At 45.2% G+C, this 21,187-nt stretch overlaps 1 protein-coding gene across 2 annotated transcripts in view; it reads right to left on the reverse strand.

Moving 5' to 3' along the window:
• Sorl1 (sortilin related receptor 1) overlaps positions 1 to 21,187 on the reverse strand; it is a 162,692-nt gene that overhangs the window by 76,988 nt on the left and 64,517 nt on the right. For both annotated transcript variants that reach the window (XM_026779339.1, XM_005347141.3), the window contains exons 12-16: positions 18,461 to 18,549; positions 5,429 to 5,607; positions 3,141 to 3,327; positions 1,459 to 1,587; positions 897 to 982 (exon numbers count right to left, since the gene is read on the reverse strand). In XM_026779339.1, coding sequence (XP_026635140.1) covers positions 897 to 982; positions 1,459 to 1,587; positions 3,141 to 3,327; positions 5,429 to 5,607; positions 18,461 to 18,549 — 670 coding nt within the window. The remainder of the gene's footprint in view (positions 1 to 896; positions 983 to 1,458; positions 1,588 to 3,140; positions 3,328 to 5,428; positions 5,608 to 18,460; positions 18,550 to 21,187) is intronic.

Raw genomic sequence — 21,187 nt, forward strand, 5'->3', positions numbered from 1 at the left:
CCCCCCCCCCCCCCCCCCCCCCCATGCACAACACTGAGCTTACAGGCATGCACACAGTCGTGTCTAGCTTTTATTTCGGGAACTTGAACTCAGGTCCTCATGCCTGCATAGCAAGTGCTCTTGTCCACTAAGCCATGTGCCCAGCCCAATCACCTTTTTAAGAAATCGAATTTTGCACCTATATTACCAATAACTCACATGACATCAGCACTAAACAGCTTAAAATATGTTTGAAATACACTCATATCTTCATAACCTCTCCAAGAGGATCTTCTTCTTTAGTAGGCATAGTAACAATGGGAAATAGGACTAACACTTAAAGGCCATTTGGATCCTGGACCTTCAGGTCTGAATTTTAACACAGTCAGTTACTAGGTATATGACCTTAGAAGCATCTTTCCCTCTGAGCCTGCTTGCTTCCTCATAGAGACACACATACAATAGTTCTTTTTGGAGCCAAGGATCTCTGCATCACTGGGCTGTAGAGACAATTCAACTGCCAACACATGGACAAGTGAATTGAAATTCTAACAAAACTAAGATTTAGTAGAAAATTAAGATAGACCACTTAGCTAGTTTAGAAGGAGCCTCAGTCTCTTATATTCAACTTTGACAAACCGAGAGACACACCAAGGCCTGTGACTGTATCCCAATTCCCAGTGTTCAACATACAACAGACACCAAGTAGACTACCCCCCCAAGCCTGACCTGTCACCAAATATTTCCCATTCTTCCAAGGTGGGAGACTACATGTGAGCTTCATGTGCCTATTAAAGCTTAGAGAAGGGGCATCCATGATGCTTACATTCTAAGAAAAGCCGCATGCCTAGGTGGGTGAGACCAGAATGACCCAACCAGCACTTGAGAAGGCAAAGCGAAGAGGCTGCCTGTCTTACCTGCCAGGGGACAGGGGACCAGCTCCCCTTCCAGCCGCGCTTCCACATCTCCTCCACTGCAAGTGTCCCCAGAAATCTTCCGATAGCTGTTACCCCCACCACCAAAGCGAGAAGTCAGAAACACAAAGGGTACACATGAGTCATGGAGGTAACCCCAATTGAGCAAATACTCCTGGCCAAAGTCAGAAGGATGGTGTTTAGTCACCCTGAATCAGTGGTCTTTGTAATTATTCAGAGTGGCCAGATCCAGATAATCTAATACACTGCCTGGGGAAACACTTCAAAATATGTCTCTTCTATAAACTTCTCTGAAGATGTCTCCCCAGCCGAGGGTGACCTCAGCCTTGCAGAAAAGCTGGCAGACTATGTTTTCTCACTGGGAATAGGAGACTCTGCAGACGAAATTAATTTAAAAAGCTGTCCAACCACCTGCAGTCTGTAACTTGGGGTTTGAGAATAAATTCACCTAAAGGGTGCAGGCAGAGACACATGATCCTCATAGCTCCCTCCTTCCCCAGGCAGACCCTTGTAAGCCTGACTCAACCAATTGTGTGATACGTACCCTCTCGTTCTCCTGTATGTAGAACCCACCGGACAAGGCATAGGAGGACTGTAGGGCTTCCCAGAAAACTCGGGGTCTGGAACACAAACCTCTAAGGAGAGATCTTCACTGAGCTTGAAGCCAAAGTCACTGAAAAGGCAATTGGAGATCATTTAGACATAGCCGTGGCACTTCAAAAACAACCTGCAACATCTAATCTCCACCTAGTGCTTATAATTCTATGGGCGACTCCACGGGCCCTTTAAAGAACCCCCACTTAGTTATACTAAGTTACATCTGCATAAAAAAGGTGTGTATCAGAGTCCCATCTAGAGAGTCAGTGCTACATACCCTAGGCAGACGAAAAAATGATGCAAGCCATGATGCCAAAGGAAAATCTCATCTACTATCCAGTCTCGGGCCTGTCTGTTCTTGGTTAAAAGGGAACGGCAGAGCTGAAGCTATAGCTCAGCTGGTACAGTACCTACCTAGCATGCACAAGGCCTTGGGTTCAATACCAGCACTAGGTGTGGAGTCAGTGAGTGGAGATGAGGTGGAAAAGGTGACAGGAGGAAGTGGAGGCCCTGCAGGTGGGGGAACCTCATTCTGTAGGCAGGAGGAGCCTCAAAGGCCTTTGGGGAGAGCTGAGCTGAGCAGAGCTTAGCCTTAGCGGTTCCTGTTGTTGAGTACACAGTATATGGTCCCTTCTGTCAGGTGTGGCTAGAGCGTGGGCTTGCAGCGAGCTCAGAGCATTTGTTTCAGGGGTGGTTGAGGCACTAACTGCGTTTTGCCATCGGCACCATTGTACTTGGCCGGCTAAAGCCAGAGCCCTCTGATATATGCTAGACCAGAGGCTGGAAGAGGGCTCTGTGGTAAATGTTTTAGGCTTTGCACGCCACATGGTTCCAGGGGTGCTACTCAGCTACGCCTCTGGGAGCACTCACAGATGAAGGAAAGACATCCTTGGTGAAGGGATCTGGTTGTGTTCCAGGAAACTCTGGTTTCATCAAAACAACCAACTAGATTTAGCCAAACACATATGGGTCTTGATAAAATATACACGCTGCCCCAGGTTTAAGCAGGCTCCAGGTGCTAGACCCTCCCTACCCCTTTGCATTCATTCTTATTTTAGCTTTCAACACGGGCACCACAGGCATCTGGAATCTGTAGGGTGTTTTGGAGCTAGCCTCCTCCAGAAGAGAAAGGTGACTGTACCAAGAAATAAAATTAAAACTAAGTCAAAAGTTCCTTGAGGAAATCAAACAAAGCTTTGGCTTTCTTCCCTCCTGGTTGCTATTTTGCTTTTTGAAAAAGAAATATAAACGTCCTCCCCCACAAAACAAACAGAAGCTCAATCTCCTGGAAAAACTGACCGGGCTGCTACCAGTCTGCTAGAACTTGTGTGGTACTTATTTCTGCTGGGTGCCGAGCCTTATTATAGGTCAGGAAACAAACTCTGACTATGAGTCCCTATAGAAATGACTGAAGCTTTGGGAAGCCACACCCCTACTGAACCGCATGGCTGTAGAACTAGAAGACAACCTAAGTAAAAAGTGCCTCACACCATTCCTGACTCAGAAAGCACGCTCAGTGAATGCTATTCCCACCCTTGGAGAAAGAGAGCATGGTCTCCATCTTTTATCCTCACACTGCAGAGAAGATATGACTCAACTCGAAGTCCCGCACATGGAGGAGGAACAAACCATTCATAATCCTCCCGAGTGCAGGAGCAGTTGGACACGACCACTGGCCGGTCAAAGTCTTCCCCGTTAAAGCATGTTGCGTGGGGAGTCCTCCTTTTGAAGACTGTCTTATGTCCTAGCAAACACTCGTTTCCGCGCTCATCAGACGGGGACCACAGCTTGTAGTCGTTTTCCGTGCAGGGAACCCCTGAGAACAGAGAAGGGCAGAGCAAAGCATCAGATCCAGGCTGTGCAGCATTTCCTGTCTCCCTACCCTCAACTCAGCCCTCCACTTCTGGTGTCTCTGTGGCCACCCAGCAAGGGGAGAAGTCAAAGTTACGCAACTCTAGTTACCGTGTGCTGAGGATGGGCAGTATCCCCGAGAATGAAGGCAACACCACTATAACAGTGGCGCTCGCCTGAGAAAGCCATGAAGATGCCAGCCACATATGACACCATTCAAACTTCTGAACCATAAAATTTGAGGCATGGGGGAAAAATGATTGCTGCTGTTTATTTTGCTTGATTTGTGCACTCTGTGTGTGTGTGCATGGGATTTGGGATTATTTTAAACTTATTTGCTGTGTGTATGTGTGTCCTGGCATCAGAGGATAGCTATGGAGTCAGCTCTCTCCTTCCACCTTTACATGGGCTCCCAGGGTAGAACTCAGGTCTCCAGGCTTGCATAGCAAACACAGTGAGATGCCGAACCATCTCACAGGCCCAGAGTTTTAGGTGGCTTTGCTTGCATGTTATTAAAAAGAGGATCTATCTAGAGAATTTGCGTGAACCATAAACTCCTGATCCCCATGTCTCAACCTCCCCCAGTACTGGAATTCTGGCATCTACCAATACTTAGATAAGTATCTAAATTATTAGGACAGTTGGGAGTTCCTTTCATAAATCGGTATCAGCGGTGGGGTGGGGCGGGGGTGGGACTGAGCTCTCTCCTAGGGAAAAAGGACCCATTGGTAGGTGATGTCGGCATATCACTGACCCATCCTATTTCCTTAGTATGAAGGCACATCTGAGTATGGGCTTAAGGCACTGAAGGATGCGTTTGCCCTACTTCATGGTACAGGATCTTTATGCAGAGAGACTGGGAAATGACAAGATAACTTCACACTTATTCCACCAGCCCACATCCATTTAAAATGTCAGTTAGTGCGCCTATGGGAATTCTATGCTTATGTCTAGATTGGTGCCTTGGATCTTTTTTATGTGTGTCAGATTAAAAACTACCCGAAGCTGATGCATACCTGTCAACACATTGCCATTCCAATTATCAAAGAGTTATTAAAAACCCTGCCGTCTGTGAGGCAACAAAGAAACTCGGGAGGTGAAATAAAAATAAGCAAAGGAAAAGTCCGTATTTTGCAGAGCCTCACAACTAGGTGATGGAACATGAAACATAATTACAGACACGGCCATATAATTCAAGATGTGAGGGACACACTTATTTCAGGGCACAAAGAAGAGAGACACCGGGTGCTAGATCATGAGGTCGAGGTTGAAGGGGTGGCAATAAGAAGACACAGGGGGCATTCTGGACAGCTAGAGTAATGTCAGCTAAGGGGAAGTGAGGAAGGGCAGAGGTCGATGTGGCCATAAGAGCGAGCACTCAAGAGTCCATCAGGCCTCCCTGCTTAAGGATCTCAAGGGCACCAACAGAGCATACCTAGACTCCAGACAGCCTTCGAATGGCCCTGAATCGGTGCTATTTTTGGATCATGAATGCTCCTGAAGACCCAGGTGTTAGTCCCTGGCCCATGGCACTATGGGTAAGTGGTGGGACTTTCCGGAAATGAGGCCTAGAGGAGTAAGGTCATTGGGGTTTGATCTTAACAAAAGCGCTGGCATGCCACCCACTTCCTCCTCTTCTCTCTCTTTCTTTGCTTTCTGAAAATCAAAGGATAAGCAGACTTCTTCCATCATAGCTCCTAGCACAGCCCAACATGAAAATGTCAAGGAACTATGGACCAAAACCAGGAGCCAAAATAATGTTTTCCACCTTTTCCCTGATGGAGAACTAATACAGACATACCACTGAATAGGTCTATCTAACCTTTCCTCCATCCATTCATCCATCCATCCATCCATCCATACTTTTAACAGATATATATCTAGACATACTACATTCCAGGTACTGTGCGAGGAAGCCAAGGCACCAAGAATATAAACAGTCCACTAAGAACTGAGGAAAGCAGAAATCACCTGTGCCCCGGGTCTTTCACTCATTCACTTGGGCGGATCTCACCTAGTGAATCCAAAACTGAGGATTCTGCATCTAACCTGGGGCAATGACTTACCCAAGGCATCGGTGGCATTGACCTGCAGGATGAGCCAGCTGTGGACATTCTCCTTATTCGATCCAAAGATGGTGAAAACGGTACTCTTCTCGCCAGGTTCTGTGAGAAGTCCATACACAAACACAGGCTTCTCGGAGAAGACGAACGTCTTCCAGGTCTCCCCTTCATTTGTGCTATACCTGCCCAATGTGAGCAAAAGGAGCCTTGAGGTTACAGTCCTGGAAGGCAGGCCTCAGTTTCCACACATCATTAGTGACCACAAGCAGCACTCCGTTAAGAGGAAATGACCACCTGGTCATGACAGAGAAAGGGCAACTTTATGATTGTGCCAGAAAAGCAAGGGAGTGTTAGGGACAAATCCTGTCTCCTGGAAATAATAACAAGAACTGGGGTGTCACGCAGTGCTAGGTTCAGCCTCCAATATCCCCCAAAAGACATAGGAACTGCCTGATAGGACTATGAGCAGCAAGAGTTAGGGAAATTTTAACACAGAAGAGAAGGATGATGGTAACGTGACATAGTGAATAAAGGTAGGACATGGGAGGAAGGGAGGGAGGGAGGGAGGGAGGGAGAGAGAGAGACAGAAGAGAATTGGGGAGGGGAAAGGAAGGGAAGGAGGGAAAAAGAGGAAGAAAGATATTTTTTCTTATACTGGAAGTTACCTAATATCACTAAAGAGTAATACTAAAAACAAACAGTAGAAAGTAATATTACTAAAAAGTAATAATAGTGTTATCCTTCTGTAACTGCCACTGTGAGAATCAAATCAAATAAAAATCATCATCATATGCCAAAATGACCATGTGAAATTTCAGGGCACTAGGATGCCCATGTGGTCTAAAGATATCAACCCATAGGGCTGAAGAGATGGCTCAGAAGTTAAGAGCATTGCCTGCTCTTCCAAAGGTCCTGAGTTCAATTCCCAGCAACCACATGGTGGCTCACAACCATCTGTAATGAGGTCTGGTGTCCTCTTCTGACCTGCAGTCATATACACAGACAGAATATTGTATACATAATAAATAAATATTTAAAAAAAGATATCAACCCACAAACTAACCATTCACTGCTGGGGGAAAGCCAACTTTACACAGGGCAATGAGCCACACCCTCCCTTTCCTATACTTGCTCCACACCAGCAGTGGGGCAATCAGTCACCACAAGCTCCTTATTCACCACAACCTTTAGCACCATTCAACACAACTGGACAGATGTAGTTGATGACAACTGCTTCTATATACTTCGATACACATGCATGAGGGCTGCAGAGATGTCTCAGCGGTAAAGCCGTTGACATGCAAATATAAAGACCTGAGTTCAGATCCCCAAAACTCACAGAAAGCAGAACAGAGCAGCATGCATCTGTAATCCCAGCACTCCTACAACAGCCTGGGAGGCAGAGACAAGAGAACCCCAGGAAGCTCGTGGGCCAGCAAACCTAACAAACAACAAGGTGACCCTGCTTCTAACAAGATGAAAGGTGAGGACCAACTCCAGTTCTGACCTCCACACATGCTGTGATATGCATGCACCACTTACACATGCTTACCTAAGCGTGCATGTGCGTGCACGCGCGTGCACACACACACATACACACACACACACAGAAAGAGAGAGAGAGATAGAGAGAGAGATTATTTTTTTTCAAATTTTCAATGTTATCAAAGCCAAGCAAATAAAATAGCTAGCGTAGGCCTTGTCATAGCGAAATGTGTAAATCCAATGCAGGGCGTAGTTCTGCAATGACTGAACCCGGAAGCCATCACCATTAGCAACACCAGACAACTGAGCAAAGAGCCACCGAGAGATATTTAGTCCATCTTAGATTTTCAAATGTGATCAAAGAGGAAAAGGCCTTTACTTATTGGGGACTCATGTTTATGTGCCCAGTGAGCCATGAAAGGGCAGGAGTTTGCAACCGTTCTTGAAACAACTTGAGCTCAAAGGAGAAAATGGAGAAGACAGATAAATACACAGGTAGAGGAAGGTAAGCGAGCTGGCACTTTAGCAAAGACCACCAGAGTGTCCTTTACATTGCTCCCAGCTTTCCTGTGTTCGTAAAAATTAAAAAGGGCTGTGGGAAAACAGGCGCTGGGGCAGAAAAAGGCAAGTCCACAATTTCAGAATAAAAAAGAACAGGTGAGCGATTACACCAGCTTATAAGTAGTCTCCCAGAGGACGGGGCATCATTCAGGGCCCCTGTGGTATGAGCAGTGAGAATAGCTGCATTCAAGTTTTCTCTAGAACCCAGGGGCTACCAGGTTTCCACAAAATTCTAATCACACACAAACGTTTTTCTTTCACTTTTCCTAGAATTTAGGGACTTTTGTTTTACTCCCTCGGGACTCAACAATTTGACACGAATCTCTTGACAAGCTCACTCAATCCCAACACTTCCTCTATACTGAGATTTGTGAACTGACCTCTCTACACCTGAAGGCTAAACAAAGTGATGGGGTCTGCAGCCCCCAGATCACTGGGAGAATAAGTTCACCCCAACCAGCACAAGTCATACCTGAGAGTAAATTCTCATCCAAGTGTCATGACTGCAGTTTAAGTGAGGTTTAATCAAATATGGTTAACCCATTCCATCCCTTGTTTTTTTTTTCTAACGTTAAGAAGATGCAGGTTCAGTATCACACCTAAAGCTACCTTCAGAGTTGGTCCATTAATCAGGGAGTGGTCCCCCTGTTCAATGATAACATAGGAAGCCATGGATTTTATCATGCTTAAGATAATTTCATTTAAGAGATCCTCCAACCAAAGATGATCCCGAGAAATGAATCATTTCCTTATAGATTCCCAGAAGATCCAGACAGTAAGTCATTAAAAAGACAAACCAGCAGTTGTGGCCAAGCACAGCCTCATTTAGAACATGGCAATTTTCAGGATGTTGAAGAAAGGGTTGTCATCTGACAACAGCAACAGCTAAGGGAACATCTAGGTCACATTGATCCCAGCATTCTGCTACCAAAGAGAGGTAGTGAAATTAAATTTCACTTACTCGTGAAATTAAAATGACAACAGATAGGAAAAAAACAAATCACAGATCTCTTTTTCTTTTCTTTACTCTCTCTCTCTCTCTGTGTGTGTGTGTGTGTGTGTGTGTGCGTGTGTGTGTGTGTGCGTCTGTGTAGAGCTGCATATACACATTCATGTATGAGTGCAGGCAAGTGGTCAACTTGACGTTGTCGTGTGTCTCCATCACTCTCCACCTTATTTTTGGACCAGGGACACTTACTTACTGACCCTGGAGCTCACCAATTTGGCTAGCCTAGCTGGCTAGTAAGATCTTCCTCTATCTCTGCCCTGCTCCAAAGGGCTGAAGTTACAGATGTGCACCACCATGCTTGCCATTTTACATGGATGCTGGGGATCCAAATCCAAGTCCTCATAATTGAACAACAATCACTTTATCCACTGATCCATCTCCCAAGCCCCATCTTTGCACTTTTAAGTCACAGATGATGACCCTGTGTCTTGATCCTTATTCTGCTTAGTGATGAAGAATACAAATTGCTTAGAAAAAAATTGGCACATGGCAAAAACATCCCAAGACAATAGAAACATCATATATACATCAATACAAAATAAAACATGTAACTACAGACTTTAAAGGGGAGAAGCAAAGGTAATTACTAAACATGATATTATCATGTGGCTGACAAAAGAAAGAGCTATATATTTTCTGAAAATGTTCAATCAAGATAGGGAGAGACATATCGTCTAGATCAAAAGATTTAAGAGAAGATTTAACAGAAGTCAACTTCCTAGAAGTTCACTTCTGCCCTGACTCTTGATAGCTAGAAGTTTATCTGAAGAGAAATCAAATAGTTTTAAGTTCAAGAGTCATAATTCAAATTACCAAAATAACTAGTAGACTATTGTCAGTGGGCTTGAAGGCCAGTGGGCTGGTAGGACAATGAGTGGGGTGGGGGAGTCAATGGACAGGAAGGGCAGTGGGCAGGCTGGAAGGCAAGTAACTTCTGTAGAGGATTATAAAGGAACAAGATCACTGTCCTCATGGCCAATAATATAAAGAATAAAGTTTTCACAAAGATTTTGTATTTCACTTTTGTCCTTATTGCCAAATGGTTTTCAAGCTGAGCAAGGGGAAATTAAAGGCATACAACAAATACCTACTAGGGAACAAGAAGAAATAAAGATAAAATGATCAGAGTCCTTTTCAGAAATTTCTGCAAGAGTCAGGCAGAACAGATCCTAAAGACTGGAAGACCTACAGTCACGTTGTTTACCTAAAGTAGAGAAGGAAGTTGAGAATGGTTACAAAAGCACTCACTTAGGCAACCGGAAGGCCCAGCTGAGCACTCAAATGGTTTCTTGTCACAACAAGCTAACCCATTTCCTTTCTTCCTGATTATACTTGATTTGAGCAAAAAGGTTGTGTTAGGTACTTATCTTGTTGCTATGATAAAACACCCACAGAGGCACCTTAAGGGTGGGCTTGTTTAGGCTCACAGTTCGGCTGTGAGGTCAAACATCACCTCGGTGAGGTCGAGATGGCAGAACCTTGGGCACCTGGTCACCTTGCACCAACGTGCAGCAATGAGTGTGTGTCAGCTCCCTTTCTCCTTTTCATTCAGTCCAAGACTCTAGCAGATGAACTGGTACCAGCCACATCAATTAGCCTAATTGAGCTAATCCCTCTTACATGCTCAGAGATTTGTTTCCATGGTGATTCCAAATTCCGTCAAGTTGATAATCAAAACCAACCAACAAGGATAATGATGTGAGAACAATTTTTTTTTAAGGAGATCTTTGTGGACCACACAGATAACATTCATTCGTTGCTGGTGAGATAATGTGAAGTGGGCTGATATATATTTTATCACAAAAAAAAAATTAGATTTAAGTTTCTCATACAGCTCCATGCTCTGGTCAGCAATTTAAACAGCAAACGGGAATGTGACTGTACAAGCAAAGGGTATCAGACCAATTGTACAAATATTTTTTTTTAATTCTGAAATTAAATTGAAATGCTTTCAGGCATCTAAAGAATAAGCAAAATCAAGAAAATTAGATTCCATATGAAGTTTCCAAGGCTTACTTGCTCAAATTTAAGATAGGAGACACTGCACATCTGTCCTTTAGTAAAATCGATCAGAAAAATGAAATGCCGGGCCGGGGATGAGTCAGCAGTTAACACTCGTGCCATCCAAGCAAGAGGACGAGAGTTTAGATCCCCAGAACCCACGTAAATGCCATGTGGGCAGGGTGTCCCTTCTGCAATCCTAACCTCAGAATGCAGAGACTTGGGATCCCTGGGGCAAAACAGCTAAGGAGATAAGCTATATGGGCAAGCTCTGAGTTAGACTGGGAGACCTCGCCTCACAAAAATAGGCAGAAGCATAATCAAGGAAAATTCTTAATATCGACCTTGAGCCGTCACACGCCCATACACACAGGTTCACACACACCTACACACAAACACACTTCACATGTGTGAACACACATATACTATAAAAAATGAATAGATGTAACTCAAAAACTAGGTGATAATAAACCAGCAATTGCATTTAGTAGGCAGGAGGAAAGGAGCGGAGGGCTGACGGGAGGGTGCGTGCATTGGCATCTTTTGGGTGAGTCGCTAAGAAACAATTAAGATTCAAAGTACTGTTGTATATAGAAGGTTTCCCAATAAATAGAAAGATTAGTAGGAGCCACCAGTTTTAAAGTGCCAGGAGTATTAGTGGACATCTGTCATCTCAGCACTGGAGAGGCTGAGGCAGGAGGATCTCAAGTTGGAGGACAGCCTGCATTACACATTAAGAAACTGAAATCCAAAAGGAAAAAAAAGAAAAAAAAATGGAAATTTGGTCTTAAGGTTTTCAATTGTAGAAAGTGTCCAGAATCAGTAGGGATTAATCCTCCATCAAGTTTCACACTATGGAGCTCAGATCTGAGACCTGCATCTTAATGTAATGATATCATAGGTAGTGCAAGATAAAAGTCTGTGTGACGATTCGGGGTCCAACAGCAGACAAGAAAAACAAATGGGGTATTTCCCATAGGATGAAAGATATTCAGGAATACAAGAATAGGGTCCTCGAATGTCTGAATGGTCTTCAAATGAAAGGAAGGATCTGCTGTATGATGCAGGGGACAGGACCCACACCCATGGGATGGGACTTGGAGTGCAGAGAACTCCAACTTTCTCCTACCAGAGAGCTACGCTCACAAATGAATACATGCAGGAACAAACGGATGAGTGAGTGAGCGAAGGAATGAGCCACATTGTCCCGGAAGGAAATGGCAAGTTTCCCATTGCCACAGTTGCTCAAAGACTGGAAGATTCTCCACCCCAGGTGACAGATGGCAGAACCACATGACACAGCACAATGAGATCACTTCTGGACTCAACCTTGGGACTTGGAACAGCCACCCAGTTCACTCTGACCAACTCTGCCTTCATGGCATGGCCCTGCCCACTCCTTCCATGCCTCCACTTTCTGTGAGTGGTGGAATGACCTTCTGGTTAGCCAGAGAGAACATCCTTTCCATGCAGGACGAGTCCTCAAACCGATGAGCTATCACTCTGCGTCTTCCCTGAAATACATTTATCCTCCCTCATCACTCATTAAGCCATGTCATTCCTCAGAAGCAAAGTTTTAGTCTTTCCCAACATAAGCCCCTCAAGCTACAATTCCAACCTACAAGGTGAGATATGCCCACTGGCGCAGTAACAGCGCGACTCTTAGAAGAGTACCCGATAGCTCTCGGATTAGGTATTAGGCCGCTTCCACAAGAGGGGATTCCTGCCTGGCACTACAAATATGGCCAAATACCTATGACTAGGAAGTCAAAGACCCTAGGGGGAAGCCAACTATTATTTTCTTGTTAAATGGACATGACCTCAAACTTCTTTATAAATATTGATGTTTATATCTATAAGTTAGCGCTGCTCAGTCTTGGGCAGAGAAGCTTCTCTTTGCTGTGGGCAACAATCAATACAGTCACTAGTAAGTAGCCAAACTACTCAGAGTTCCCAGCCCTACACAGAACATCTCTATCACCCCCTCTGAGGCCCAGGGAACAACACCAAAGAAGGGAGAGTGTTGGAGCCAGAGATAAGGACATTGCTGAGAGATGCTACCCTCTAGACATATGCAAACATTTCACTTGAACTCTCAATGGCTGTGGCTGCCCTCACAAGAATGGACCCATCAGCATCTCATCACAAGTGAGGGAGGGACTAGTGAGGCCCCACACCTCCTGAAGGAGCTATTAGCAGCTTGCAGAAGGGTGGTGTCATTTTTGTCTTCAGGGGTATCATCACGAGTAAGACACTCATTCTCTAGCAGATAACCCCCACACCTGTGAGCATGGCATATAATTTATTATTATAAATTAATGAACTGTAATTGAATTCAGAAACAAAAAGACATGGAACTAGGAGAGTAGTTTGTTGGAAAGACCAGTTCAGTGTGAGTAGGAAGGGGTGAGAATATAACGGGGGTAAAAATGGCCAAGAGTCATTACATATGTGTGTGTGTACATATATATATGAAACTGTCAAAGAAAAATAACAACAATAAAGACTTTATTTTAAAAATATCTGTTCATTGAGAGTCAGGAAAGGGCCCAACGGACTAGTGTTTGCCTAATGCCCACCTCAAACCCCACTTCTCATCACTCCACTCCCAGCACATAGTGTGACCACACAGAGGCCACAGGGACCACAGATTCACATGACCACATTTGCTCAAACTAAGTCTCTCTCTCTCTCTCTCTCTCTCTCTCTCTCTCTCTCTCTCTCTCTCTCTCTCTCTTTCTCTTTCTCTCTCTCTCTCTCCTTCTCCCTCCCTCTCTCTTAATGTGAATGTGTATACCACCACCCCTGCAATCCTCACCAAAGCTAGATGAGGGCATCAGAGCCCATGGAGCTGAAGTTCTAGGCAGGTCCTCTGGAAGAGCAACAAGTGCTCTTGACTGCTGAGCCATCCCCCCAGCCCCACAAGCTCTTCCTAACACTGGGACTGCATACCGATCTCACATTTTAGCTCACCTCGAGTTTCACTTCCTGTGAGAAGCCTTTCCCACCCTCCCTGGTGGATCTGCCTTACACCAGCTCTGCCTAGGCCCTGCATTAGAACTCACACCTTACCCTGTGTACATGACCAGATCTGAGTGTCATCTAGGCTGTGGTTCATCGACCATAAACCTCCACCCACTTCCCTGTCTCTGCACCTCAGACCTCTTCTACCACTAGGAAGAAGAATAATCAACATTTGTCGCAGGAAATTAAACAACCTAAACCGAATTTTCTTTTCTTTTTAAGCTTGCCTCAGCTTTGTAACAACTAAAAAGTGGTATAGGCACCTGTTACACAGGCCTCAGGGGGCAGAGGAAACAGCACAAGATGAGAACGAGGTGGGAAAGGCTCCCTGTATCTGCACCATCCTGGCACTGTAGCCATGGTTTAGAAGCTGTGGAAGAAGCCACTACAGCTTCCTACACCCTAGCCATGAGGCTGCCTCCAGAACACAGGTCCAGAAAAGACAGCTACATGGCTGCACGCAGCCTCTGCAGGGACTTGGGGGATTCCCAGAGGAAAGCCCTGTGAAACTGGAAGATCGCCTTATAGAAAAAATACTTTGGGGCAAGTCCAAAATATTAACAACTATCAACATCTCATCAATCTGACAGGCGAACTGCCAAGGAGAAACGGAAACTGATCTCATCCCTCGGGATCCTGCTGACCAACTTGTGCAGGGATCTCTTCCGGTTGGGGTGCAAAACCCAACAGCCTGTCCTCTGCATGGTGTTGAGCATCCTTAAGAAATGGAAACCGCTCCTCAGTATCCTCCAGGCAGGTTCCTGGGGAAGCGCGCTGAACAGATGTGAAAGTGAATCCCCAGCCCCTGGGCTCTTTGCTCACTCAGACAAGCAGACACAAAAGCCGACCAAAGCGATCCACTCCTTGCTCTCCATTTCAATTAACACTAACAAAAGTAAAGGTCTCAACAGAGAAGCAAGGCAGAAGGCAAACAGAAGAATCTTAGTTATTGCGCTAAGCAGAGGAAGAATACCACGGAAATAGAAAATGAACCACCCAGGGGTGGGGCAGCAAATACCCACAAAGTTGTCTTTCTGTCTTTAACCAATGTTCCCATCTCCACTACCTCTGCCCTCTGACTAGAATTCCAGACTCTACTCTATTACATCTAAAGGATAAAATGTTTAAAGGTGAGGGACCACATCCTTTAGCTACACAGTGCTTCTCCTCCCAGGCTCTCTCTCCAGCCGACTCAGACTTCCTCCCATGGGCACAGGCAGATCCTGAACCAGACCCTGCTTGCCTCCCCACCACTGGTGTCTAGCACAACATCTGGCTCACTGTAGATGTTCAACAAATGTTTGTGTAATTGACCTGAAATGATTCCTAGCAGAAATCTGTTCATGTTCGGGTGTGGGTGCTAACTCCCACCAATCATCCCAAGTCCTCCTGAGGAAGATAAGGAGGGTGGATTGACTCTTCTCTCTGGCTGCCAGGCTTCAGAGGTCCAGGAAGCCCTCCATCCCCGCGGCTCAGGGGTTGTCATTTACAAAGAACACAACAGCAGCGGTCTCCCTTGGAGCTGTGCAAATAGCACCCTACCCAGATTCCTTCCCGTTTTATAAATCAGTGTTTAAAAAAAGGAAAGAAAAGAAAAAGCAATCTCAGATGCTCAAGTATGCATGACCTATTTATTGATCGATCAAATATTTGCTAAGTGCCCATTAACTTGCCCACGCTAAGAATACAACCCTCCAAAAGTCTTACTAATGAGCTGAAGAATCCAGGCATGTAGTGAAAAGGAACTAAAACACACAGGAAGTCAGAACACAAACAATCCAAATTAACAGGACAGCCTAGAAATTCTGAGGCTCAAAGGACAGAGAGGTTGCTATGGCTGGGGAGCGTAGACTGAGCAGAGGCCTAGTGCCCTAGGCCAGTTTGTCCACATGGGTGGGATGGCTCGGTGACCTAATGATGGAGTCCATCTCTGAGAGGTGACCACATCATGAGGGTTCTGTCTTTAATCCCTTGGTGGGCTCACACCATGATGGCACTATAGGGTGGTGAAGTACAGGGTGGAGCTTAGCTGGAGGAAAGAGGTCCCCAGGGCATGCCCTGGAAAGCTACGCCTGGTCAGCCTGCCCTTCCTCCTGGGTAGCTCTGCTCAGCCACGTGCTCCCTGACATGCTGATCCTGCTTCACCTCCCAAAGGCAAGGGAGTAGCCAAGTGGGACACCAAACCCAAAAACAAACTCTTCCTTCTGCGCCTTGTTTCTTTGGGGTATTCTCCATAACAGCCCAAAGCCTAGCACGCGGCCCCACTCATGTCTGCCCAGCACATGGAGTCACTGCTGTCTTTGGAGGCTCTAGACTAACTTCACCATTGTCCCCTGCTTTTCAGAACAGCAGAAGGAGGAGCAAACGCCTCTGAGAACAACAGATCCAGACAATGCCATGTGACTACACAGATCCCGGCCAAGCGCAGGCTGGTACTCAGGACACATGTACCTGTCAAGAGGAGGCCAGCCCCTATTTTCCTGCTTGCATATGCTTTATTTGACCCATGCTTTGCAGGCGCTTCCAAACGACCTGCGCAAACAGAAAGACACTATTGTGTCCACGATGCCCACCATCCACAAACCGCAAAGCCATTAATGAAACGCCTGGGGAGGGCCTGATGGCTCTCTGTCAGCAGGTTTATTTTTCTGGCCATGTTTTGCTGCAGCTAGTGCGGAATGACACTGCGTTCCCGGGGCACATATGCACCGACAGATGGTGTAAGAGGACTAAAATCACACCAGCTCCTTCAGAGGAGCCAGCTCGGAATGCTAATGGAATCTGTGGAGAAGTTAAACAAGGAAAATTGAGAACCGACTCCAAGATCTGAAAACTGAAACGGTGCAAAGAATGCAGTCTCTGCCCAGGAAACCAAGGCCTGGCCCCGTGTGCCTTCCTCACACAGCACGTTTTCACCTCCCTACAACAATCACCTCCTCGCCTATCTTACAGCTAGAGGGTGAAATGTTTGCGGGGGTGTGGGGAGACCACAACATCCTGTTCGTCTTCAGATGTACAGTACCTGGCATAACTATCACTTGCTCCCTGTGTGAGGTGTGAGTTAAATGACTAGACACACAAACACCAGCAGATACGTGGGATGCAAGCTCCGTGGACGTCATCCTCTGAGCAAAAGCTCCCTGAAAATGGATGCGGAGCATCATATACAAGCAGAGCGCGCCTTAACTCTAGGCTCTAGAGCAGTGGTTCTCAACCTTCCTATGCTGTGACCCTTTAATACAGTTCCTCAAGCTGTGGTGACCCCCAACCATAAAATTATTTTGTTGTTACATCATAGCTGTAATGTTGCTACTGTTATGAATCATAATATAAAATTCTGGGTTTTTTTTCAATGGTCTTAAGTGACCCCTGTGAGAGGGTCATTTGATTCCCCGCAAGGGGGTCCTGACCCACATTTTGAGAAGCGCTGCTCTGGAGAAACAGCTGCCCCATGCCACCGAAGGCCAAGAACAGCCAAGAGGAAAACCAAGACCCAGAGCTCTGCTTCTCTCTGACTCTTGAAGGTTCAGTACATGTCCGCTAAAACACAGGGACACCATCTGTCAAAATCTCCTTTTCCAAGCACCCACGTCTTGCTCCTGGCCAGTTCTAAAAGGAGCAAAGGCAAGGGAAGCCTCCTTCCTTCCACTGCACGATGTAATTTCAGAGACCCGCTCTGCCTCCTGCATTCATCTAGCTAAAGGGTTCAGGTCGAAAGCAAGCAGAAATGAGGGCCAGTCTGTCCTTTCCGATGGTAGCTCTGGTTCAATAGCTTCATGGAAGCAGGCAAAGAAATGATCCGGGATAAAATCAAGCCTCACTGGGGGAGAAGCTACAAACTCCTGACACTTTGTTTTCTTCTTAGACATCATTCAAGGCCAACTATCCATAAGACTCTATCATTCGCTCATGGTTACTTCCCCTTGCTGAGCCTCAGTTTCCCCATCTGTAAGCAGTTAACCCCTAACATCCCTTCCAGCTCCATCTACCACAGGCCCCAAGACTGTAGCCCAGCAGAAGTCATCTGGTTATCAAGTGATATGCTTTCTGCACTCACTATTCTCCTTATGACTGTTTAGCATTTAACGACTGGTCATTCTACGTACAAACCTTTGGATCAGCCACTTCTACAAAGCAAAGACGTGTTCAAAACTCTCTAGTTACATGTGATAAGAAAGCAGAAGGGGGAACTACCTGGGGGAAGGAAGAGAAGCAGCCAGAGGGGAGAAGGGGACAATAGGCAGGATAGAAGGAAGGGAATAATTGGGCGAAAGGAATAAAAATAATGTCACATATATTCAAATAAATAAATAAAAATACCACAATGAGATCCTTGACTTTTTAAGTTAACCCGAAATAATTTGTTAAAAGAAGGAATGCAGATGATTTTTAAATTGTTATTCAAAGAAATAAATATCATATCACTCGTTTCTTCAAGCCCTCTTTAGGACAGAAGGGAGCAGTTATTTCATAGACATGGAAAGCTGAAATGATCTCCAGAGGTCTCAAGTTCTCTGTCAAGGCCAGCCTGGTCTACAAGAGCTAGTGCCAGGACAGGCTCCAAAACCAGAGAAACCCTGTCTCGAAAAACCAAAAAAAAAAAAAAAAAAAAAAAAAAAAAAGAACCTAATACTCCAAAGAGAACCCAACGGTCATCACAGGTTGGGAGAACAGTTTGATGTCAAAAGAAAAGGAATAGGCAAGACACAGTAACTGATGCCTATAATCCCAGCATTTGGGAGGCTGAGACAGGAGGATTGCAAGTTCTACATCAACTAGAGTTACATAGTAAGTTTCAAGACAGCATGGGTTGGGCTACACAGTTATATCTTACCTGGAAAAAAAAAGGAGGGAAGAAAGAAGCAGAGAGAAGGGTAGAAAAGATTTTGGTTTTTAGAAAAGAAGAGGAGGAAGAAGAGAAGGAGGAGGGCAAGGGGAATAACCACAGCACTTACTTCAGTTCGTTGGTCTCCATGCCCTGGGCAATAGCCATGATTATGCCTCCATGGTCCCCCCACGTATAGTAATGGGGTCCAGGAAGGGCCTGATAAGAAAAGAAAAAAAAAAAACAGAGGTGATGCATTGCTGCAGAGGTGAATGTAGAAACCACGCCCAAGCAGGCACACACATGCACATGCACTCACCCACACACAAGTCCATGCACACAGACACATGCACACACACTCACCCACAAACATGCACACACACTCACCCACACACACCCATATACACATATGCACATGTACCCCCCCATACACACCATGCGCCCACATGCATACACTCACCCACACACATGCACACACACACACATGCACACACATTTACCCACACACAGACATGTACACGCACCCACACACACACTCACCCACACACACGTGCACACACAAGCAGACACACACCACAGCAATGACAACCACTAGAATGCAGCTTCCGGTTTTCAGTACAGGTCCTTAACCTTTTCATCCGCACTTCACAATCCTAGGATCCAACAAAGGTAAGCTCTCATATTCCAGACTTTAGACTATCAGAAAGGGAGAGAGAGAGAGAGAGAGAGAGAGCGCGCGCACTTGCCTTAGGCTTCATCCTCACACTACAAAATAAAAAAATAAAAATAGAATAAAATAAAAAAATCTAAGAATAAAGTTAAAGGAAAATTCCTTTTGCAGTAATACCTAGTTTAAATATCTAAGAATAATACACATATATTGCTACTTGCCTAGTATGTGTAAGACCCTGGATTCAATCCCCATTGATTTAAGAAAAAAAGAAAGAAAGACCAAGTCAGGGTGGTGGCACATGCTTGTAATCCCAGCACTCAGGAGCCAGAGACAGTAAAACCATGAGTTCCAGCCTGAGCAGCCTAAAGAAATGGCACACAAGACTTTTACGTTAGACACTTACAGATACGAAGAAAAATTTAAAAAGACATGGAGAAATAGACTACAGTTGTAGATCAAGAGACTCAATGCTCTTAAGAGGTCAGCCTACCCTGAAAGCGACCTACGTGTTTAATGCGTTCCAGTGAAAGTCTAGCAAAACTGACAGGGTCTGTGGAAGCACAAAGGACTTTGAATAATGAGAGCAATTTTGAAAATAAGCAACGGACTTACCCTAATTGATTCCAACACTTGCTATAAGGCTTTGGTAATCAAGACAATATGGTACTGGTAAAAAACAGACACTTAGCTCAATGGAACAAAACAGAAAGCCCTAAAATATCCCCACATATACACGACAGGCGGATTCTCAAAGAGATACCGGGGCAACTCAAGAGGAGAAAGAGAAGTCTTCTCAAGAAATGCATAAAATGGAGAAGCCCAAAAGTGATTCAATCAGATTAAAATATGAAGAAATGGAGTGGCAACCTTCCTCTTATGACATATTTAGAAATTTACTCTGAATAAATCACATGTGCAAACACAGCTTAAAACTACGAAACACACATACAATATGAGAAAATAATGTCGGAAATTAAAACAGCTCGATTGTTCCAAGGATGGACAAATAGGTAGAACAATTAAGATTTGATTGGACAAACAAAAACCACTGTTATCCCTATAGTGGGGACAAAACTCAACCGTAAACAGGAAAAGGCCACAGGTAACGAAGACTAGTGGATAAACTTCAAATTCTCATGAGTGATAGAACCCAGAAAAATAGAATAAACCTTGTATCTATAGGACAGCGCTTATATAGAATTCTAGACATGCAACAATATCTAGAGGTGGATGCAGACCATGATGAGGGGGGAGAGAGGAACGTGCTTTATAAGAGGATCCAAAAATACTTAGGGTGATGTTTGATATTTGAGTTTGTGAAGATGAAGGATGGAGCTTATCAAACTGAACACTTTAACAGATTTGCTGTAGCTTACAGTTCTCAATAAATTTGTTATAGAAAAAAAGAGGAAGAAAGAATTGTGGGGATCAGAGAATTTGCATGACTAGCTAGTTGGAGAGCAAGCAGAATCATGGTCACTTGTGTTCCCTGCAGCCATCTGTCACCTCTATCGTTCATCCCCCAGTGTAGAAGATGACTGATTCACATCCCACATGGGGCCTCTGTGGTGAAGGCCACCCCCAGGGACTGATGGTCCCTCGCAGGTAGTCTCCGCCTCCTGCCTCCAGTTACTTCTCTGCTAGTTCCCAAAACAAGGTCTCGTGGGTGCTGACTACTTCCTGGCAGGTATTACGTATGCCTGGAGAGAGTCTCACACAGCTGCCCTGGCAACAGCCAGGCAACGCTGCTCCCCGAGGAGCAAGACGAGGCTCTCTACCCAGAGGAAATCACTTGCAGATGTTCCCGTCCCTGTTGTCACCAGCACCAGAAGGTACTAAAAGCCCGCAGGCCTCTCTGTTGAGCATGAGAGGACATCCCACTCCAAAGGAAGCAACAGCTCTGTGGCCCAGGGAAGCAGCTGTTCCGTCTTTCTCATGGGACAAGACAAGGACGACCTAGAAATTCCAAACCTTGAACTCTTCTTTGACCACTATGTCCTGATCACTTCCTTAATCTTGTATTTTCTACCATTCTGGTAGAAGCCTTAACTTGTATGCATAAGAACACATGTACATGCAGTCTCATGCATACATACACATGTACATACAGACTCTCTCTCTCTCTCTCTCTCTCTCTCTCTCTCTCTCTCTCTCTCTCTCACACACACACACACACACACACAC

Source organism: Microtus ochrogaster, chromosome 5 (assembly GCF_000317375.1).
Source record: "Microtus ochrogaster isolate Prairie Vole_2 chromosome 5, MicOch1.0, whole genome shotgun sequence".
Taxonomy (NCBI): Eukaryota; Metazoa; Chordata; class Mammalia; order Rodentia; family Cricetidae; genus Microtus; species Microtus ochrogaster.